The 24,123-nt window shown below is 37.8% G+C and overlaps 1 protein-coding gene across 5 annotated transcripts in view; it reads right to left on the reverse strand.

Moving 5' to 3' along the window:
* The window catches only part of porb (P450 (cytochrome) oxidoreductase b), a 44,604-nt gene that overhangs the window by 1,665 nt on the left and 18,816 nt on the right, over window positions 1-24,123 (reverse strand). For 2 of the 5 annotated variants that reach the window (XM_087282467.1, NM_001320439.1), the window contains 13 exons: window positions 23,079-23,127; window positions 22,384-22,512; window positions 20,800-20,949; window positions 17,914-18,038; window positions 16,729-16,818; window positions 13,613-13,711; window positions 13,119-13,235; window positions 10,097-10,215; window positions 9,779-9,960; window positions 6,540-6,689; window positions 4,109-4,376; window positions 1,615-1,760; window positions 1,100-1,185 (listed from right to left, as the gene is read on the reverse strand). In XM_087282467.1, coding sequence (XP_087138593.1) covers window positions 1,100-1,185; window positions 1,615-1,760; window positions 4,109-4,376; window positions 6,540-6,689; window positions 9,779-9,960; window positions 10,097-10,215; window positions 13,119-13,235; window positions 13,613-13,711; window positions 16,729-16,818; window positions 17,914-18,038; window positions 20,800-20,949; window positions 22,384-22,512; window positions 23,079-23,127 — 1,710 coding nt within the window. Of the gene's footprint in view, window positions 1-1,099; window positions 1,186-1,614; window positions 1,761-4,108; window positions 4,377-6,530; window positions 6,690-9,778; window positions 9,961-10,096; window positions 10,216-13,118; window positions 13,236-13,612; window positions 13,712-16,728; window positions 16,939-17,439; window positions 18,039-20,799; window positions 20,950-22,383; window positions 22,513-23,078; window positions 23,128-24,123 lie in introns of all 5 variants that reach the window. The other 3 variants (XM_087282469.1, XM_087282468.1, XM_087282470.1) reach the window with 2 other exon arrangements.

The following is a 24,123-nucleotide window of genomic DNA, read 5'->3' on the forward strand; positions in this document are numbered from 1 at the left end:
GGTTAGATTTTAACCGTAGGCGACACTCTAGGTTAGTTTTAATAATGAACAGGGCTCTAGGCTAGTTTTATATAGCAGACGGCGCTCTAGGCTAGTTTTAAACAGCAGACGGCGCTCTAGGCTAGTTTTAAACAGCAGACAGCGCTCTAGGCTAGTTTTAAACAGCAGACAGCGCTCTAGGCTAGTTTTAAACAGCAGACGGCGCTCTAGGCTAGTTTTAAACAGCAGACGGCGCTTTAGGCTAGTTTTAAACAGCAGGCGGCGCTCTAGGCTAGATTTAAACAGAAGACGGCACTCTAGGCTAGTTTTAAAGAGTAGATGGCGCTCTAGGCTAGTTTTAAAGAGTAGATGGCGCTCTAGGCTAGTTTTAAAGAGTAGATGGCACTCTAGGCTAGTTTTAAACAGCAGACAGCGCTCTAGGCTAGTTTTAAATAGCAGACAGCGCTCTAGGCTAGTTTTAAACAGCAGATGGGGCTCTAGGCTAGATTTAAACAGCAGACAGCGCTCTAGGCTAGTTTTAAACAGCAGATGGCGCTCTAGGCTAGTTTTAAACAGCAGATGGGCTCTAGGCTAGTGTTTAACAGCAGATGGCGCTCTAGGCTAGTTTTAAACAGCAGATGGGGCTCTAGGCTAGTTTTAAACAGCAGACGGCGCTTTAGGCTAGTTTTAAACAGCAGGCGGCGCTCTAGACTAGTTTTAAACAGCAGATGGCGCTCTAGGCTAGTTTAAAACAGCAGATGGCGCTCTAGGCTAGATTTAAACAGTAGACGGCGCTCTAGGCTAGTTTTAAACAGCAGACAGCGCTCTAGGCTAGTTTTAAATAGCAGATAGCGCTCTAGGCTAGTTTTAAACAGCAGACGGGGCTCTAGGCTAGATTTAAACAGCAGACAGCTCTCTAGGCTAGTTTTAAACAGCAGATGGCGCTTTAGGCTAGTGTTTAACAGCAGATGGCGCTCTAGGCTAGTGTTTAACAGCAGACGGCGCTCTAGGCTAGTGTTTAACAGCAGATGGGGCTCTAGGCTATAGGTATAACATGAGGATAATGTCAGGGAACTATGTGTGTTGTGCAATGTGCTGGCATGCCATGTAGTTTACGCACCCACAGATGTAGATGTGGGCATTGTCTGTGTGAACCAGCTTCCAAACTGCCTCCTTGTTGTTCTTCAGGTGATGCTGCACATAGACCTGCATGAAAATAGAGTAAAGTAAGTAAGCTCAGCACATAATATTAGACTAGATATTCTTCAAGACACTATTATTCAGCTTAAAGTGACATGTAAAGGCTTCACTAGGGTAATTAGGGTAAAGTTAGGGTAATTAGGCAAGTCATTGTATAACAGTGGTTTGTTCTGGAGACAATCCAAAACTAATATTGCTTAAGGGGGCGAATAATATTGACCTTAAAATGACTTGAAATGCTTTTATTTTAGCCGAAATAAAACAAATAAGACTTTCTCCAGAAGAAACAATAGTATAGGAAATACTGTGAAAAAATTCCTGAATATGTTGAACTTTAATTGGGATAATTCACAGGAGGGCTAATAATGATCCCAATCTGATGGCGATCTCAGTGATGTGTGTGTGTGTGTGTGTGTGTGTGTGTGTGTGTAATACCTTCTCTGCCTGGTCTCTGGAAAAAGCTACATTGAGTGTTGTCAGAACTCCAGTCTTTTCAAACTGCGCAAGTTCCTCTTGATACAGAAAGTCCTCGTTCTTGTGACGACAGCCAAAGTATAACACAGTCTCTCCCACTTCCTTTCCTACAAACCAGGAATGAAGATTACTAAATTACACAATGGTGAAATAAAGTGCACATAACATCCCAATCATTCAACAACATACAACTCGACAAAAAAAAATACCCAAAAATAAAAAATAAAAAGTAGGGCAACACGGTGGAACAGTAGGTAGCGATGTTGCCTCACTGCAAGCAGGCCATGGGTTCGAGTCCCGGCTGAGTCAGTTGGCATTTCTGTGTGGAGTTTGCATGTTCTCCCCCTGTTAGCGTGGGTTTCCTCCGGGTGCTTCGGTTTACCCAATAGTTCAAACACATGCACTATAGGGGAATTGATAAACTAAATTGTCCGTAGTGTATGAGTGTGAATGAGTGTGTATGGATATTTCCCAGTGCTGGGTTACAGCTGGAAGGGCATCCGCTGTGTAAAACATATGCTGGATAAGTTGGTGGTTTATTTTGCTTTGGCGACCCCAGATTAGTAAAGGAACTAAGCCGAAGGAAAATTTATGAAAAAAAAAGTAAATGTACTACATCTCTCTCTCTCTCTCTCTCTCTCTCTCTCTCTCTCTCTCTCTCTCTCTCTATATATATATATATATATATATATATATATACATACATACATATTGTAGTGCCTGGTTGGTTTAATGACATTAATTGTAGAAGACACAACACTTCACTTATGTATTCAGATATCCTTATGTTTGCACAAACAGTTGTTAAGGTAGAGAGAAAGGCTAAGAGGCGAACCAGACGTTTACGGTAGAGGGTACGCAGAAGCTACAGACCCATAACCAGCCTGGTGAAAGGGCTGGTTCTTTTTTTTTTTTTAAGTTGACCTTTTTGCATTTATACGCCTCAGCTTCTATTTAACTTTGAGATTTAAATACTGCATTTTAGTGACATTTTAAGCACTACTTCTTTGTTTGCTGGATTAGCTAGTCAGATGTCACCACACTTTTTGATGAAAAATATTTCCTAAAAATTTGCAATAAAGAAAAAATTAAAACAAGACTAATTTTTAAAATATAAATTAGGAAAAATAGGAGTCTGTTAAAGTAAAAAAAAACAACAACTATATCCTACTGTCATTTATAGACAGAAAACAAACTTGTCAGTGAGGGGTGGGCCTTCCAAACCATTCAAAGAAAGAAAGTCAAACAGGTTTGGAAAAAGTAAAGAGGAGCTTCTATTTTATTTTATTTTATTTTATTTTATTTTATTTTATTGAGCGCTACAAGTACCTGCAGTTTAAAATTGAATTAGAAAAAATCCCACCTGATGTCATGCATTCCAGCACAAACACCAGTGTTAAAGCAGTTGCCAAGCAACATAGAAAGCACAGAGCACTGCTCATTTCTAGTCATCAAAAAGGCAGTGTGGTGCATCCTGCATTTACAGAACTGAAAAGTTACAATATATAGACCTAAAGAGAAATTAATGAAACTTTTTGAGACCATTAAAATCTTGCAAAAAAGAGTTTCAAAACTGTTCCTATTTAAACCTGGACGCTTCTGTGGGTTTATCACATATGAAGACTGACAGAAAATGAAAATATGTTATTCTCTAAAGCCCTGCTCACACTGTGAGATTTCAGCCACGATTTTGTCATCTGAGACAAATTTGGAAATCCTAAAAGATTCCTGAATCCTAGAATAAAATCAGTAAAATCTGTGATCGTTAATTTGACATGTTTACAGACAGCCACTTATTAGTGCCTGTTGTGATCAGATTTTCCCTCAGATGAAGTTCTGGCAGTGTCAGAAGGTTTCAGACTTTCCTGCAGTGTGACACTAAATTTGATGACGCAATCCAAACGACCGAGGGGAAATGTCAACAGTGTTTACCTCCTAGTTTTATTATTGAGACACGCCGTGTGCAAAATCGCCGCTACAGATTGTTTACGTTTGCTGTGAGGAATCATTTCTGAACGCCGGAGAGTGAAAGTGTCATGGGTGGATGATGTCAAACTCCAGGGGTGTTTTCTTTCGTGTTTGGCGCGTCTTCATTGACATTTAGACTGACTTTATGGCAGCTGAGATCTTACAGTGTGACGGAGCCATGTGCGTGCAGTCTGACATGCTACAATTGTTCAGGACTATAAAAAATAAATTAATAAAAAAAATAAATAAAATAAAATAAAAAAAATAAATAAATTGCACAGTGTGAGCCGGCCTTTAGTCGATATGGCTAGGAACTATAATGTCATTCAAGGAACTTTTCCATGGCTATAATATCAACATTGCATATATAATGACTGAATGTTTATTTTTGAGTGAACTAACCCTTTAATGAGAATTATTATGATCATTATAATGTAAATCATGAAATCAAAGAAGATTATAACAGCAGAGCGGAGTTAAACTTCACCTTGTTCTTTGAGCCACCCGCGCTCCTGAATGAACCCTATGAAGGGTGCAATACCCGTGCCAGGTCCAATCATTATAATTGGGTTTGTGGACTTGAAGGGAAGTCGGAACTGAGATTTGCGGATGTACATGGGCACCGTAGCTTTGTGTCCGTTGTCGGTGGGCATTTTGTTCTTCAGCCAGTTTGTGGCGACTCCTTTATTAACCCGGCCAGTCTTGGTCTGGTACTCCACCACTACAGCACAGATGTGGATGCTGTTGGGGTGAACCTGGTAAAATGCAAATGCAAATATATATATATATTGCATACATTAATGGCTTACACTTTACAATAAGGTTACATTAGTTTAAGGAGAGCTATAATGTTCATTTATAATGTCTCTGGTGTGTGTGTGTGTGTGTGTAGTTTCAGCTCAAAATACTCCACTTTCAATGTTTTCTAACTCTCTGAAACGGACCCTTTTAGGCTTTAATCCTGTTTGTGTTATGTTGGTGACTATCACTTTAAATTCAAATGAGATTGTGCATGCGTGTTTTCAGCTCCACCCTCCTTTGAGAAGAGCACAATCTCATTTGAATTTAAAGTGACAGTCACCAACATAACACAAACAGGATTAAAGCCTAAAAGGATCCGTTTCAGAGAGTTAGAAAACATTATATGTGTGCTATTTTGTACCGACATCCTTTACTCAAGGATGACAGTGTGATGTGTTGAATGAATGTATTCAGGCTGAACATCCACCATGAGGAACAAAAGCAGAAATAAAAGAGTAAACGGATAAAAATAAAATTAAAATATAAATTACAGTGAACAAATCAATAATAAATTAAATACAATTTAATTTATTAAAATTAAAAAAGTTTGAAGTTACATTTTAATTAATTAAAAGTACAAATAAATATAAATTACTTTTAAATTAATAATAAATAAAATGAATTAAAACGTAATAATAACAACAAAAAATATATATTATTTATCTTCTTTGTGTAAAAAAAAATTAAACTGATCACGATTCATCAAAAACTATAAACTTGAAAACTTTATTAAAATGCAAATAAGATTGCGCAGATTGTAAACACTTCTCTGCTTTTACACCACATGGGAACTATGCAACTGAACCAGTCTAGTTTTAGATGACAGCCTGAGGCCTCACACTGAATGTGTCTTTTTGTGCGTGAGAAGTCACTTTTTAAAATGGTTTTCTATTGGCCTATTCTAATTGTTTTGTGCACTGTTCATGCGCCCCGGGCACCTCAAGTTCTCACTGCGCCTACTTTATTTGATGGATTGCTATGAGTACCTGCAGTTTCAAAAAAAAAAAAAAAAAAAAAGTGCCCGAGGTCATGCGCTCCAGCACAAACAGCATTGAAATAGCAGTTGCCTAGCAACATAGAAACCGCAGAGCACTGCTCATTTTAAAGTCCACAAAGACGAAGTGTGGTGCGTCTCGCATTTACAGAACTGAAAGTTACAATACATAAAAAGGAAAAAAATTAAAGAAACTTTTTTTGGATCTTGCGAAACAGAAAGTTTAAAAATGTTCCTATTTAAATCTTGATGCTTCTGTAGTTTCATCAGGTTTGAAGACTGACAGAAAACGAAAAGTTGTTGTTTTCTAAGTCGATATGGCTAGGACTATAATCCCATTAAGGAACTTGTCCACGGCTATAGTGACAATGCTACATCAACGTTTCTCGGTCACTGGAATAAGAATATAGTTCCTAGCTATATCAGCCTAGAAAATAGCAACTTTTAACTTTATCTCGGTAAACTAGGGATGCACTGATCCCAATACTTGGATCGGATATCGGTTCGATATCACATATTTTTGCTGGATTGGATATCAACCAGCTGGTACCGATCCAAATCCGATCTTGACCGTGAGCTATATTCTGTGTTTATAAGCTGTGTTTTATAATAGTGGAGGCATGTATTATACTTAAAACAACAACAACAAAAAAAGACACAGTAGTGGGATCGGATCTGTATCGGTTAATATTCAGAATTTTGGTATCGGGATCGGATCGTTTCCAAAAAATTATATCGGTGCAACCCTATATTGAACGATGTAACTGCAGAAGAGCCAAGCTTTAAATAGGAAAATGTCAAACTCTTTTTTTTTTTTTGAGTAAGATGCTAACGGTCTAATGCAATTCAATGATTTGTGCTAAGCTAAGCCAAAAGTGCTCCCATTATTCCCGGAGATTGGCTGAATGCAATCAAAACTGGTAAAACTCAACTGTTTAACTGTATCAACCCCCCCACTCCAAAAAAAAAAAAAAAAGTAGTAGTGTTCCTTTAAGAGTAGCTGAAGCTGAATGAGTCAAACAATTCCCACAGGGGACAGAGTATTCTTTTTAGGAATGCTAAAACAAATATAAAAGCAAGTGGTTACACATTCCATCTCCAGCATGAAGCAAACATATCTGACCTTTGAAGATGATGAAATGGAGTAGTAGCGGGCCTGCAGCCGTGGCAGAAGCTCACAGAGGTGGTCAATCGGTGGCCGTAAAGACGGCAAATCCTCAAGAATAGCCACAATATTCCTGCAGGAGTCCAGCACCCAGCTCTGGTACTGTGCCTGAATGGAGACATGAACAACCCGTTTCACATTTATATTTATTTAAATGTGCATCCTTTTTCAATTTACAATCTCCTCACTGCTGCAATACGGCACTAACTTTTGCATGTGTTGTTATTCTGACCTGAAGTGACCATCAATCGTTTTTTCAGAGCATGACAAACAGGCAATTCATAGCTGCAGCTCTGATGCAAGTTTATGGAGAGAAGAGTAAAAAGCACTGCAGTGTTGTTTGTCTGAGGTAATGGTCCCACTTTATATTAAGTGGCCTTAACTAATATGTACTTACATAGGAACTAATAGTTTGTTACAATGTACTTATTGTGTAAATACATGTATTTACTGTGTACTTATGCTTGATTAAATACATGTATGTAATTACATCTGTATTTAACTTTTGTAATTACATTTGTAAATACACTGTTGACCATCCCTTACACCTTAACTCACCCTTAAACCTACCCACACCACCAAACCTGTCCATAACCCAACCTCTATCCCAACTCAAAGCACCACAAGTGTTCTCAAATACATTATAAACACAGTAAGTACCTTGTATTTTTTTTATTTTATGTAAGTACATAGTAGTTATGGACACTTAATATAAAGTGGGACCGAGGTAATTAGTCTGCCGTTATTACAGAAATGATATTCCATAAAAAGTGCGAAGCAGATTGGTTAGTTCTACCTACATAAATCGCAGTGTGCTCGCGACGATTCAGAAAAGTTCAGGGGCCTCATGTACGAAGACTTGCGTGGAAATCATACTAAAACATTCAGATGTATGAAACACTGCGTACGCCGAATCCCACGCATATTCTTTGTACATCCGAATGAACGAGCGCAAAACCCCTCCCTGCCTCCTCCCCCGTATGAATATGCTAATGACTCTACTTTGGCAAAACCGAACGAAAAAGCAACGGCAAAAGCAAGCAAGAAGAGAAACTTTGAACAGAATGTGAATTGGAGGTGCTGCTTTCGGAGGTAGACCGGAGAAAAGCGGTGTTATTTGCAAGTTTGTCCTCCGGAATTAACAACAAAAGAAAAAAATAGAGTGGGAGAGTTTAGCTGATGCGGTTAACACAGTTGGGTCTGAACATCGCACTGAGTGAATTTAAAAAAGAAATAGTGTGATTTATAGGTGCAAAATGTTGTAGTACCCTTAACAGTCTGGGTGGCGCAGTTCGTAAATCGCATGTCAACATATTTTGACATGTTCGAGCATGAACTCCAGCGTCTGATGAGGTCATTCTTCTTTTTTGCCCCCCGCTACATATCAGCTTTTGCCTACTATTTATTACGAGGAAGACAAGTAGGAATCATTAATAAGTCTGTGCATATTTTTTTGCACATTTATTGAATGGAAATGTTCCTGATTCACGTATGCAAATTCATCTTCAGATAGTGTCTTTATAGCAATGCGTGTGCAGTAGATCGCTCCCAATACATTGGGAAAACAGGCGACCGCTGCAAATTGCGGTTTAATGTTTGGCTGGTCAACTGCATGGTGTGGAAACCTTATATACCTGCTAGATGAACCCGTCTCATACAGCTGCCATTACACAGCTCACTTTGTAGAACTGCCTCTAGGAGTCGCCAATGGAAATAAAACAGACACGCACAAAAAAATGTGCGTATGCCAGCCATGAAGTTGGCGTGGAGCTGCGCACATTCCCACGTTCATTTCATCGTTAGTAAATCCAAACGTGAGCGATTCTGAGCGTGAAGCCTGGCGTACGCAAAGTTTTTGTGCGTACGCAGCGTTGATACATGAGGCCCCAGGTGTTTTCAACTAGATGCGCCTGGAAAATGGAGCGTCGCTTCTATGTGCACATCACGCAAGTCGCGCGCCTACATTGATATGACAAACTTACACCCGAAGCTTACTGGCATTGCTTCCAAGTAGAGGTCTGCATTCCCGCGGCTGTCCCGCGGGCGCCCACGTGACCCGACCAGATTTCTGCGGCGCGGGAATAAATTTCCGAATAAATCGCGGGAGCGGACGGTAACGGGTTTAATTTGGGACGGGAGCGGGCTGTCTAGCAATATCGCGGATATTGCTATGCGAATGAGAGAGAGAGAGAGAGAGAAAGAGAGAGAGGGAGAGAGAGAGAGAGGGAGAGAGAGAGAGAGCGAGCATTGCCTGTGTGTGTGCTTGGTGCTTGTGTGGTGTGTATGTTAGTGCGCGCGCGTGAATGAGAGAGAGAGAGCTTTCCCAGATAGCAAAATACACTCGGGCCAGTTCCAATTAGATTGTCGCCTGCTGGAGACTTACCACTCAGCCCGGCTCCGGCTGCCGGACTGCGGATGCTTGTGGACTCACTGCCCGATTCCGGCCCGAATCAATCGGGCCAGATGCGGCGGCCGTAAGCGAGCCGACGCTGCCGCATCCGCGCCGGAATCGGCCCGAGAGTGATGTGCGCTGCGGCCCGGAGCTGGCGCGACTCAGTATTTACATACCTTTATATAAAACCCTTTGGTATTACATTGGTACTTGGTACATGGTATTACAAGCCTTTGAATTGATATAACAGCAAACGCCTGTGTGTCTGATTGGTGCTTGTGTGTGTGTTAGTGTGCGCGCGCGCGTATGAGAGAGATAGAGATTTGTCTATGTGTGTGTGTGCTTGGTGCTGTGTGTGTGTTTATACAGACAGCTTGGCTGTCTGGACTGTATAGCTGGGTGATTTTCGGTTTTGTTCTCCCCCGATCTTTAGCGGGATCGGGCGCGGCGGCCAGAAAACGGGGCGGGTCGGGCAGCAGGACAATAAATTCTTAATATAAGCGGGAGCGGTCTGGTTCGGGCTAAAACCTGGCGGGTGCGGGCGGGATTCAAAATTTAGTCCCGCGCAGATCTCTACTTCCAAGGTGCGCGCTCAGTGCTATAGCGCCTCATACCAAAACTACATACTGAATCTTTTGTTATTACCGATGTTGACAATGGTGTTTGGTCAATAAATATCGATACTGATTTGATCGCCCAGCCCTAGTTGCAACATAACAATAGAAACATTCATTTTGCAAGTACATGAATCCTGTATTAACTGCAGGTTATCAGTGAATGTGTGTGTAATGCCAGCGCTGCTTACTTTGCCCTCAGCTGAAGAGGAGGCCATTTTCCTCATGTTCTCCTGATCTTTGGGGTCGCTGGCGTATTGTGCCAGTTCATAAAGTACATTTGTGCGTGGAGAGTTTGTGATGTCCAGATAATGAGTCAGAGCTGTACGATATGTGGTCGGGCAGGGGAACGGATGCTTCTTATTGGACTCCTCTGCAATTAGAGATTAAAAAAGCACAGACTTCAGCGATATACAGTCATGATTAATCCCCAATTATTGGGTCAAAATATACAATGATTCTTATTTCAGCTGTACTGATCGTTCCTTCTGTTAATGTTAGTGTCTTACCGTCGAGGTTGTTGAGGGAGATCACAGTGTCCAGATCCACAGCAAGCAGCTCCCCGATCTTGTTCACCATTGCTGTGTCGTTGATGGGGTACACTGCGACATGGTCTCCTGATTCGTATCTGAGCACAATAATCACATCGCCCGTCAATAAACTGTGTAGATCCCACACAGAGGCACATAAAACACGCACACAGACATGCAAACATATCCATGCGATTACACAAACACACACACACTTCTCTAACCCATAAGACTTTATATCAGGTTCGCTTTAGCTCATGACTTCAGGTGACCAAAATTCAATGTCTAGCCAGCGTCTACGCACAACGTTATTTTGATGTCCAATAACGACGTCAAATTACGTTGATTTTAGGTTGTGTTGGAAAGTGACCAAAATCCAACATCTGATGGACGTCATAGTGGTAACGCCCACACAACGTCAAGGTGTAACATGATTAGACGTTGATATTTGGTTGGACATTGGACACTCACGTCAGCCTGTCATTGGAATATGACGTCAACCTAATTTTCATTTCCAACGAAAATACAACGTCCTCGCAACGTTGGGGTACAACGTCAATTTGACGTCATGTTGACGTTCTGTGCCTGCAGGGAACACACACCCGCTGGCTTACACACAAACACAGAAACGCGCACAGAAATAGACGCACACACGCAAACACAGACACACACAGTCTAACACAGAGACAAAAAACAATACAAAAACACAAACACACTCAAACACACACTTAAACATGCTGACACACTCAAACAAAGTTGGAACTAATTGAATTTTTAAAAAAATACAAACATACGCATGCACAAACATGCTCACACACACACAAACATGGAAATGCATATGCATAAACACACGCAAAAAACACACGCAAAGCTCACACGCAAAAAACACACACACACACAATATTTGTTTTCTTTTTTAAATATTTCCCAGATGATGTTGAACAGATTCAGGAAATGTTCACAGTATGTCTGATAATATTTTCTCTTCTGGAGAAAGTCTTATTTGTTTTATTTCGGCTAGAATAAAAGCAGTTTTTAATTTTTTAAACATCATTTTAAGGTCAATATTATTAGCCCTTTTAAGCTATGGATTTTTTCTCGACAGTCTGCAGAACAAACCATCGTATATACAATAACTTGCCTAATTACCCTAACCTGCCTAGTTAACCTAATTAACCTAGTTAAGCCTTTGAAAATAAAGTCCTTTGAAGTAAATGTCACTTTAAGATGTATTGAAGTGTCTTGAAGAATATCTAGTCTAATATTATTTACTGTCATCATGACAAAGAGAAAATAAATCAGTTATTAGAGATGAGTTATTAAAACTATTATGATTAGAAATGTGCTGAAGAAATCTGCTCTCCGTTAAACAGAAATTGGGGAAAAGATAAACAGGGGGGCTAATAATTCTGACTTTAACTGTACATGCTCATGCACATGCTCACACACACACTTTGGATCCAGTCATTAACCTTAGCCTACAGTGGTGGTCATGTGAAACACTTTTACAATCCTCTTGCTATCTTTTCATGATGTAATGCCATGAATGACACCAGAGGTCCCTTTAGTCTATTATAGCAGGGTAAATATTTAACCGTGAACTGACTTTACTGTACTGTAAAAGTTCACCATCACATACATTTCATTCATTAATTCATTTTCTTGTCGGCTTAGACACTTTATTAATCCGGGGTCGCCACAGCGGAACGAACCGGCAACTTATCCAGCAAGTTTTTACGCAGCGGATGCCCTTCCAGCCACAACCCATCTCTGGGAAACATCCACACACACATTCACACACACACTCATACACTACGGACAATTTAGCCTACCCAATTCACCTGTACCGCATGTCTTTGGACTGTGGGGGAAACCGGAGCACCCGGAGAAAACCCACACCAACACGGGGAGAACATGCAAACTCCACACAGAAACGCCAACTGAGCCGAAGTTCGAACCAGCGACCTTCTTGCTGTGAGGCGACAGCACTACCTACTGCGCCACAGCCTCTCCCACATACATTTATAACCACATTTTAAATATGAATTATAAATTCTTCGACAGCAAAAAACAAACGTTAAATCACCACTATAAATTCATGGAAGTGTTTAATCAGTTAGTTATTCAGCTATGTAGATGTCAACATCAGTCAAAATTTTATAATTGACTGCTCATACACACAAAAGTATTCATACAACCCAAATCAGAAAAAGTTAGGACAGTATGAAAAATGCAATTAAAAAAACAAAGTAGTGATTTCTAAATGTACTTTGACTTGTGTTTCACTGCAGACAATGCAACAAACATTATTTAATGTGTTCCTCTAATTATTACTGTTTTTTTTCCTCAAAATTAATGCAATTTTGGCTTTAACAACACATTTTAAACATTTCAACATTGTGACAGGAGCAGTTCAGGGCTACTAATCAGGTCAATTACTGAAATGATGATGTGAAACATTCATTCATTCATTCATTCATTTTCTTGTCGGCTTAGTCCCTTTATTAATCCGGGGTCACCACAGCGGAATGAACCGCCAACTTATCCAGCAAGTTTTTACACAGCGGATGCCCTTCCAGCCGCAACCCATCTCTGGGAAACATCCACACACACACACTCATACACTACGGACAATTTAGCCTACTCAATTCAGGCCGGAGCAGCCAGAGGAAACTCACTCGAAGGCAGGGAGAACATGCAAACTCCACACAGAAATGTTCACAGAGCTGAGGTTCGAACCAGCGACCCAGCGACCTTCTTGCTGTGAGTCGACAGCACTACCTACTGCGCCACTGCCTCTCCCACAGGTCAAAGTAAGTTTGGAAATCACTTTTTCTTTTAATTAGCATTTTCCCTACAGTCCTAACTTTTTCTGATTTGCGGTTGTATAAATAAAAGACAGGAGGCACTCTTTTGGAGAGACTTGAAAACATCTTGAAATGTGTAGATGTAATTAATCCAGTGATAAGTGTGTTGGAGTCGACCATCCTGCAGATTGTACCTGATTTTGGAGCCTGTGATGTCCAGCTCCAGGTGCATCAGATGTCTCTCGCCGCCTTTATTGAGTTTGCGGTTCACAGTAACTGGTGCCAGGAAAGGGTTCTTCGAATCGAAGGGTCTGTGAGAAACACATAATGAATGACAGACAGTAAATTAACAGTTGTCTTGGAGGCTCAGTAGTTAACCAGGGTTAAATAAGAGCAGAAGTGGACAGACAGCTGCTTCTCACTCAGAGCTGTTCATGCTAATGAGGAAGAGATGGTTACCAGTGGGCGGGTTTTTTTGGGGTTTTTCCCTCTCTCAAGACACGTACAAAGAGAGAATGTCAATCAAAGTGTTTCTGCAGACTGATTTCATCAAGTCTGATTATACACAATACCATTAGAAGCTGGATATATTCACACACTGCTGACACACAACTGTTTAAACCCCTTAGAGAAGTTATTTTAGCACAATAGGTCCCTTTAATAGGAAAATAAGAAGTGTTTTACTCACGGTTTCTGGTTCTCAAAGCTCTTGAGTCGTCCCAGCTCTCCAGTGTAGACTTTATTCATGTTCAGATCAGTGTGTACCTTCAGCTCATACTGACGGATGCTGAGAGAGAGAGAGAGATCATTGTATGTCATGGTGAATCATGTAAATATACTGATTATTATTGCTGTTATTACTGTTTTATCCTAAAATGTTGATTGTTAAATGAACAGTTTATTCTGATCTATTATTATTTTTATAGTTATAAATGAATAATATGATATGAATGATATGATATATTGAATAATAACATGATATATTGAATTTATATATATATATATATATATATATATATATATATATATATATATATATATATATATATATATATATATATATATATAAATAATATAATATATTGACTATTTATATCTTGAATGAAAATGTATTATTTTTATTTTTATTTAATTATTATACGCATATATCCTTTATTTATTTATTTTTTTACTACTTCTAAAACTGTTTACTGTGTTTTTATTATATATGTATGTTCTTTTAATTTTATGTAAACTTTATAAATGAATAATATGATATAATTGATATAACATATTGAATATGTAATTTATTGAATAAGATATATTGAATAATAATAATATGATACATTGATTAATAAGATATATAATTTATATTTTTATTTAATTATTATATGTTTATATCCTTTATTTATTTTTTTACTACTACTACTGCTACTGTTTACTGTGTTTTTATTAAATATGTATGTTCTTTTAATTTTATATAAACTTTATAAATGCTTTGGCAATTCATTTGTAACATTTGTCATTCCAATAAAGCAATTATTGAATTGAATTGAGAGAAAGAGATTTTTGGTACATTTAAAATGTTATACTATACAAACGTACATTTCACTCAAGACATGCGTTCTCCATCTTTAACACATCATCAAATCCTTCAATATTCCACACATTTGAAATCAAAATAAATTCGGACTTTGAGTAACCTCTTAAAATCTTGTGGCACATCTTGACCAACTTCACCCTCTGTCCTTTCTAGTCATGTTAGGTAAATGGATATTTTTGCTTTTCCAAAAACAAAATTAATAATTTTAACACATTTTTTTTTTTTTTTGCAAACTTGACACCAAAAAAATGGAACCAACCATAAGAAAATATAACCTTCAAATGTACAAACAAAAAACTAAAGCATCAGAAAACACAGAGAGAGGCAGTTGTGTATTGTATTTTATATTTATATTTAGTGTTACTAATAATAATAATATTATTATTCTCTTTTAATGATCTTTTAACAATCACATTGGTCTTTTTTCATATTTTTATATGTATTTATAAAATTTCTAATTGTATGTTTTTGTGTATGTGTAAATAAATAAATATACTATATATATTTATATAAATCATTTTTAAAAAGTATTTATAAATAATACTGTTGAACAAAGTTGTTATTTTTATTACTATTCTTTTTTTATTATTAAAAAAGGTCTTTTTAATGTTATTATTAATTTTATTTCCATATCAATGCACTTTGTATATAGCATGCATGCACCTGTATACTTAATTATTTTACAGATCCATTCTTGTTTTCAACCTCTTCACCCTTGTGTATTACTCCGCCCGCACTAGGACTTAAGAGGGACTAAACAACCCACTAAAGCTTTACAAATATTGCAGCTGTTGGACAACATAATGTACTTTTGAGGCCTTTAGGCAGGGTGTAGTTGTTTAGATTGCAACTATGCAGTTTATTTATAGGGATAGTGCCAATTTTAAAATATTTATAATTTTGGAGATTCAGCATGTTGGCAGCCATCAGCCTGTCATACTGAGCAGAGCAAACACTCCACCACAAGGTGGCGACAGACACAGCGTAATAAGCCCTTAGAGAAGAAAAACCCAGCGTAATTTCAAACTACTGCTGATAAAAATCATTATAAAACTGGGAAGTGACTTTCTAAGTCGATCTCTCTTATTTGTATGTTGTTGTGCTGTAATTATACCATAGTAATCATAGTAATGGCTTTTTCAGGGTTAATTATTGTGATCTCCCGATTGCAACAGAGAAATACTGGGAAATCTCTGTAGACTGATGGCATTTCATGCTGTTCAGCCTTATAATCTTAAAATGTGAGCAAAAATCAGCTGTTTTGTCATCACTTTAGACATTACGCTATAGAATCATTAAAGTACTAGCTCTACAGTGAAGCAGCAATGGTTTCTGCTGTTCTGATGTCAGCAGCAGATGTGAATGAATGGCGGAAGAAAGTAGTTCCTCATACGAAAGGATAATGTTTGATTTTCCTTTTTATATACAGGATTATGCCGTTAAACTGTTGTATAAACACAATATCACACTCATATTAGTGCGATATGGCTGTATATCAGCACTGGTGGGACACTAAGGCACTCTTTCTGCAGCCTCAAGCCAACGCACGCCTCCCACCAGTGCCGAGATCACACATATTTCCCAGCCATATCGCACTGCTACTCATGTAATATTGCTCTTATTTATGTATATATATATATATATATATATATATATATATATATATATATATATATATATATATATATATATATATATATATATATACACACACACCGGATGTACCGCATGTCTTATGACTGTGGGGGAAACCGGAGGACCCGGATGAAACCCGGAGAACATGCAAACTCCACACAGAAACGCCAACTGAGCCTAGGTTTGAACCAGCAACCTTCTTGCTGTGAGGCGACAGCACTAACTACTGCGCCACTACTTCGCCCCTATATAGCTATTATTATATATTATTGTTATAATCATGTACTGGACAATGCTTTGGAAACACTGTGCTAGTCATGCCAATGAAGCTTAGATGAACTGAATTTGACAGAGAGAGAGCGAGAGAGAGGAGAGAGAGAGGGAGAGAGAGAGAGAGAACACATTACAAACCAAAGCAACTATTACTTTACTCTGAAGACTGTTCAGCTTTTGTACACCAAAGTGTATTCTGATCTGAAAAGGCCTGTAAGTGTTGTTAATCAGCCCAGAAGGGGATGCTGAGCTCGGGTCACCGTGACCCGCAAAACAAAAGAGGAAAAGAGGAACAAAAGAAAGATCGTTCAAACCTGGACTCTTCACCGGTCGCCTCAACGCCAAAATGTTCGCAAACAGCCGGCCAGAACTGCTCCCTCCAAGACACAAAGTCCTCCTCCAGACTGAAGGAGAGAAAAAACAAGCACAAATAACTTCAGTTTGTTCAAACGTCTCCACATTAGTTATTCCCAGACACAGAGTGCTGTATTTTTACCATAGCAATCTGCTAGTGTTTGCTTTGGCTTTTTTGGGGTTAATTATTGTGATATCCTGATCGCAACAGAGAAATACTGGGAAATCTCTGTAGACTGATGCCATTTCATGCTGTTCAGCCTTATAATCTTAAAATGTGAGCGAAAATCAGCTGTTTTGTCATCACTTTAGACATTACGCTAGAGAATCATTCAAGTACTAGCTCTAAAGTGAAGCAGCAATGGTTTCTGCTGTTCTGACGTCAGCAGCAGATGTGAATGAATGGCGGAAGAAAGTAGTTCCTCGTACGAAAGCATAATGTTTGATCTTCCTTTTTATATACAGGATTATGCCGTTGAACTGTTGTATAAACGCAATATCACACTCATATTAGTGCGATATGGCTGTATATCGGCACTGTTGGGACACTAAAGCACTTGGTCTGCAGCCTCAAGCCAACGCACGCCTCCCACCAGTGCCGAGACACAGCCATATCGCACTGCTACTCGTGTAATGTGCTGTAATTATAATATAGTAATCATAGTAATGGCTTTTTTGGGGTTAATTATTGTGATATCCTGATCGCAACAGAGAAATACTGGGAAATCTCTGTAGACTGATGGCATTTCATGCTGTTCAGCCTTATAATCTTAAAATGTGAGCTGTTTTGTCATAACTTTAGACATTTTCGCCGCATTTACGCTGCACTGTTCAAGTGATTCAATTCCGATTTAGTTCTCCCATGTGGCATGGATCGGATTTGGCCCGTGTAAGCAGGAACAGATCACATGCATTCCTGATTTACTCAAATCAGATTCAGGCTTTGTTCATATGTGAAAATTTATTCGATATGAATCCGATCTGTGCTCTCGCGTCTGCAGTGTAAGCAGGTAGATCAGATTTTCACCTGTCAATGAGTTATTAAAACTATTATGTTTAGAAATGTGTTGAAGAAATCTTCTTTCATTAAACAGAAATTGGTGTGAGCTCATCATTTTTTAATCATGTTTTATTTTGTCACTCACTTTCCATCGTCGTCTCCCATTCCCAGGTCAAAGATTCTCTGCGCCCCCAGCTCCTCCAGTCTCTTGTCCACATATTTCCCCATGGCGTTGTAGTGCTCGTATGTCTTATTGCCCAGTGCAAACACCTGTAAATAAGGTCATGCGCACATATTATTTATAGTCCCGCCATTCAGTATATTCATTAATTTATTTATACCTACAATAGGGATAGGTTATTGTGTGTGCAGATTTTTGAGCATTAGTAATAATCATAAATATTTCCCCAGATGAATTGGATTTGCATCCAATTCATGAACTGTGTTTAGAATTTACGAATTGGATTTGCATGTTAATGAATTGTGTTTTAAATTTGTTAATTAGATTTGCATATTTATAAATAGTGTTTTTAATTTACAAATTGTTTTTGCATATTTATAAACTGTATTTTGAATTCACACATTGTGTTTTGAATTTATTATTTAGATTTGCATATTTATGAAAAGTTTTTTTTAAATTTACAAATTGGCTTTTCATATTTATGAATTGTGTTTTGAGTTTCTAGATTGTTTTGAATTTATGATTTGGATTTTCATATTTACGAATTTAGTTTAAAATTTATGAATTGGATTTGCATATTTATGAATTGTGTTTTAAATTCATGAATTGGGTTTACATATTTATGAATTGTGTTTTAAATTCATGAATTGGGTTTACATATTTATGAACTGTTTCAAATTTATGAATTGAATTCGCATATTAACAAATTGTGTTTTCAATTTATGAATTGGATTTGCATATTTATGAATTGTGTTTTGAATTTATGAATTGAATTAGCATATTTATTAGTTGTGTTTTAAATATACAAATTGGATATGCATATTTTCGAATTGTGTTTTGAGTTCACAGATTGTGTTTTGAAAGTATGACTTGGATTTGCATATTTATGAGTTTAGTAAAAAATTTATGAATTGGATTTGCATATTTATGAACAGTTTTGAATTTACGAACTGGATTTGCATATTTACAAATTGTGTATTAAATGTATGAATTAGATTTGCATATTCATGAATTGTGCTTTGAATTCACAGATTGAGTTTGAATATACAAATTGGATTTTGGATATTTACAAATTGTGTTTTAAATTTACGAATTGAATTTGCATATTTATGAACAGTTTTGAATTTATGAATTGGATTTGCATATTTACAAATTGTGTTTTAAATTCACACATTGTGTTTTGAAATTACAAATTAGATTTTCATATTTATGAACTGTTTTGAATTATGAATTTAATTTGCATATTAAAAAATTGTGTTTTGAATTTATGAATTGGATTTGCATACGTATGAACTGTTTTGAATTCATGAATTGAATTAGCATATTAATCAATTGTGCTTTGAATTTACAAATTGTGCTTTAAATTTACTAATTAGATTTGCATATTTATGAATTGTGTTTTAAATTTACAAATTAGATTTGCATATTTACGAATTGTGTTTAGAATTTATTGATCGGATTTTGTAAATGTGAACTTTGTATGGATTTTATTTTGTAAATGTGACTGATCTGACTCTATAAAACAACAGCATATGAATTTGGAATGGCATGAAGGCGAGTAAATAATGACAAAATAACTACTGTATTCTCTCATCTCTAAAGTTGCTCAGTCATACTTGTAATTTCTGCTAAACTAGAGGGTAAATCTGTTTGGTCAATGTTTTTTTTTTTCTTTCCCCCCAGTAGATTATGTTGAGTCACTGAACTTTGCACAGTGTCTGTGTAGTAACTATAGATTAAACCGTCTGACACTTTGGCGAACAGAAGAATGACACAGCAAACCCCAGAATCACTTCTGCTTTACTGTCATCGTGTCATGGGTCTTGTTTGCTCAAGCAAGCATGTGTTGGAAAATACAGTGCTCAGCACATATGAGCTCAGCCCTCACAAATCTCGCATGAATATTTTCTATAGGAAGCTCTACAATATTATATTTGTGCATCTACATTAGATTAGTCAGTACTGAAGCCAAATCTAGATCTTATCTAACAAATAACTCATGATAACGGTCCAAAATCAGCACACCCAAATTTATATGTTAGAGGAAATATTAAATAAAAATATTTAAAGAAGTAAAATTTAAGAGAAACAAAAAACATATATATAAAATTTATTTTTGCAATATTTTGCATTAATTTAAATGTTTTTATCTTTCTGTTTCTAAAGATGTTCAGTGACTAAAATAATATTTCAATATTTAATAAATCTGTTTTGTTCAAATGCACCCAAACATATGACCTACATTGACTGAAAAATGGATAAAAATATTTATTTTCAATAGAGGTGTAGTCATTCATGTTTGAGCATTGTACCTAACGTATTGGAAACACTTTTTTAGTTTAGTTAATTTTGTTTCTAATCTAAAAAGTGAATTTGTGTGCAGTAAAATGCTTCTAAATGCTCAAGCTAAAAGCCTGAGATTACATACTTGAAGGAACACTCCAAAACACTCCAAAAAATACGCTCATTGTACAACTCTCTAGCGTAAAACTGTTAAGTTTTACCAATTTTTAATCCATTTAGTCGATCTCCAGGTCTCAATTTTAGCTTAGCTTAGCATAGATCATTGAAACCTCTAAGTATTCCAGCATATGTTTTACACAGTAATGCAACCCAGTACTGGGAAACACCCATACACTCTCACATTCACACACACTACGGTCATTTTAGCTTATTCAATTCCTCTATAGCGCATTTGTTTGACCTGTAGGGGAAACCCACGCCAACACAGGGAGAACATGCAAACTCCACACAGAAACGCCAACTGACCCAGTGTCACCCAGTCTAAATGTTCTCCAGAAGGTGTTTTTGCATATAAAAACCATGTGATATCAATGATGGTGAACTCACTGTATATTTAAGTCCGCTAAAATCAGCATCAGCCTCCTGTAGCCAATCATAGAAGTCTTGGGCATTATCGGTGGGGTCGCCCTCTCCATAGGTGGCCAAGCAGAAGATCGCCAAAGAGTTGTCGATCTCCCCCATACGAGAAAGCTCACTCTGAAAGCAAAAGTGTGTGCAATCAAGTACAAAAGATGAAAAAGTGTGTCTGAAAATCATCTGTAAGATGGCTAATTAACTACAAAGGTTGCTAACGCTTTAGGTCATAGATATATACATTAGATGTTGCCTGGCCTATTGTTGTCTATTGGACGGAATGCGTCAATAGCGCCGCCATCTTGCTACAGGGTAGCGCTCCTTTGAAATGAGTGCAGGACCAAGGTACAGTGGAGGACTGTGGCCATCCAAAGCCAGAGATATACACATATACACATATATCTATGATCGGGAGTTTTCCTGGATGTTAGTATGTCATTTTTTTTTTCTAATTACGAAAATTATAATTTTACGTCACTTTTCTACATTGATGGATCAGTGACCGCACGGGCATTCCTGACAAAAAGCTTGTGTTTGTGTGTACAGAAATGTACTATCCACCCTCCCTGTTAAATTTGATCTAATCATGTCCTGAAACACAGCTCCTCTCCTGCTTTCACTCCTCATACTGACGGAGGGAGCGATTCGTTTGTGAATGAATCCCCCGAACGATTCTTTCACCAGCCGACAATAATACAAGTTTCTGGCAGCGCAGCATCTCGTTGTCATATTTCTTTTGCATTGTTTGCTGATTTTATTCAACAAAACTAGCATAAGCCGAGTGTTTAGTTCGAGTTGGAGCTGCTTTGACTTATAGTGAATGCAGAAAGTGACTGTTATCTTCAATAACGTTACCTGATTAGCACAAAAGTTCAGAACATACAAAAACAGAAAAAAACGTAATATTACCTATGAAATGTTCTGCCTTTGTGCTTTGTTTTCTTTGTTTGCTCGTTACTACACTCGTAGACAGCGTTAAAGTCCCGCATCTTCACATAATAACACTGTCTTGACTAGTGCGGTTGAATGACATTTGTCCTGGGAGCACTGTACCAATGTGGCGGCGCTATTGACGCATGCTCAGAGTCCCTAAGCGATATCTAGTGTATATATCTATGGCTTTAGGTCACAATTCATGCTATTAACTACTGGCCTATTACCTGCCCGTTATTAAGATATGAACTGTTCATTAATAGTTATAAAGTATGATTATTCTTCATCCCCAATCCTAAACCCAAATTCTACCTAACTAACAATTAATAACAGTTAATTAGTAGTTTATTAAGCTAGCAGTGTAAGTTAATGGTTTGTTAATTGCGACCTAAATCAAAGTGTTACCCAATGGTTTAAACTGTAAAATTTCCGAAAAACGTGGTCTAAAACTAGCCAAATCCATCTTTAATGTGGTACAGCGCCTCTATTATGCGATCATATTGTGTTGCAATATGAAGCACATAAGAGCAAAGGTAAAATCAAATGTGAGGGCGTTTCTGTAATGCGATTATATTGAATATGAAGCATAAATTGCAAAATCAGGAGTAATTTCATATGTGTTACCAAATCATATTCTTCCGGGTCTGCTGCCATCCCCTTCATGCCGTAGCGATGAGCATCTTTAGCGAGTCTGTTGGAAAACTCTTCCGCTGTGCCGGTCTGAGAGCCGTAAAACACCACGATATTCTTACCCTGGAAGGTCAAAAACAAAAGATCACACGGCTGTCTGGAATACTCGATTCTGATTGGTCAGTCGTGACATTACATGGAATTTTATTCCAAGATAACAGCCAGGTTTGTAACTGTTGTAAATTTCGCCACTAGAGGGCGCATGTTCACAACAAATAAAGGCATAGTTTGATTACTCCCTAAGGGATTCCTGTTGAAATCATTTTGGTGGATGAGCTAAAGTTTCCAACACTTGTTATCATAGTAGTATAAAGCAGAGTATCACTGAAAGAAGAGAAACTCTTAAGCAATTTCTGATGAGAAACTAGCGGGAAGCACAAAAACAGCCACAATCCACCATTACTGGTTCTTCATAACGTGATCATGTGGGAATAAAAGCAGCACTGTTTTATTAGAGTAAATACATTTTAGCCTTCTGTTATAATGCTGCTATGTGCAGTCTAATAGAACCATGACATATTAAATCTTACATAGTATGCCTTTAAATATTATATGTTTCAGAAACACCCAAGTCTTAAAATTTTAATGCAACTTGGCAACCTCTGGAGCACAGGAAATAAAAGTCTTACCGTTTTCTTCATCTTGTCAATAAAACTGGTGTCCCTAGTGGTCGGAGCCCTAGAAAACACAGAAAGAATTATAAGTAAGTACATTCAATGATGTTTTTACTTAAATATGTACAAACAAATGCTAAGGTTTCAAATTCATGGACAAACATTTTGATCCAGTGCATGTCTTTACCAATAGACAGTGGTGCAAAAGCTAAGATTTAGGATGTCATTTAAGGCTGCTTTCACACCTGTGAATCGATTCAGTTGTTCCGAAACAGAGATTACAATTGTTACATTGTTGCTCTTTGCTCTTGGAGCGGTTCACTTTCACACTGCAAAGTTTCTAATCGGACCAAAAGAGCTAAAACAAGTCACGTGTGAGTAAACTTTCCTCACATTGGCCAGAGTGTCAGGGTTTATGTTGCAGCGTCCCGCTCAGCTGTCAGGAGAGGTGGTGGTTTGGTGGTGTTTGACAAGGTGCGCAACGTGTCTGAGGAGAGATGCGGTGGGGAGGGGTGAGAAGGGTGCGCGGCGATGCCTATTTGAGGACCGGAAGGGGGACGTGAGATTACCGGTAGATCATCACTCGTTTGTGGGCATCCGGAGACTCGCGAAACTTCCTGCCCTACTCATAATTCTCTCTTCATATAGCCGTAAGCCTATTACATATCCATAAAGCCCTGTGATATAACCACGCTCGGATCATATTGCTTTCTAAAGGCAATCGATCCGTTCCAGAGTTCGTTTCAATCGAGCCGAGACCCCCTCATTCAAGCGATCTCGGAGCGATTGATTTGGAGCAGATCCGAGAGCGATTGGTGGTTTCACATATGCCAAACGAACCCCGCTAACCGGGCAAACGAGACAGGTTCCCAAACAACAGTGTAGGTGTTAAAGCACCCTAAATCAGACCTATTTTTGCCCCTTTTTATTTACAAGATGTAAAATTAGTGTCCGATATTCCTAGAGTGTGTGTGTCTGAAGTTTCATCTCAAAATATCACACATATAATGTTAATATAGCTCTCTAAAACTGAACTTTTTAGGCTTTAATCCTAATTGTG

The sequence above is a fragment of the Danio rerio genome, chromosome 15, assembly GCF_052040795.2.
Source record: "Danio rerio strain M-AB ecotype USA chromosome 15, GRCz13ab, whole genome shotgun sequence".
NCBI classification, from domain to species: Eukaryota; Metazoa; Chordata; class Actinopteri; order Cypriniformes; family Danionidae; genus Danio; species Danio rerio.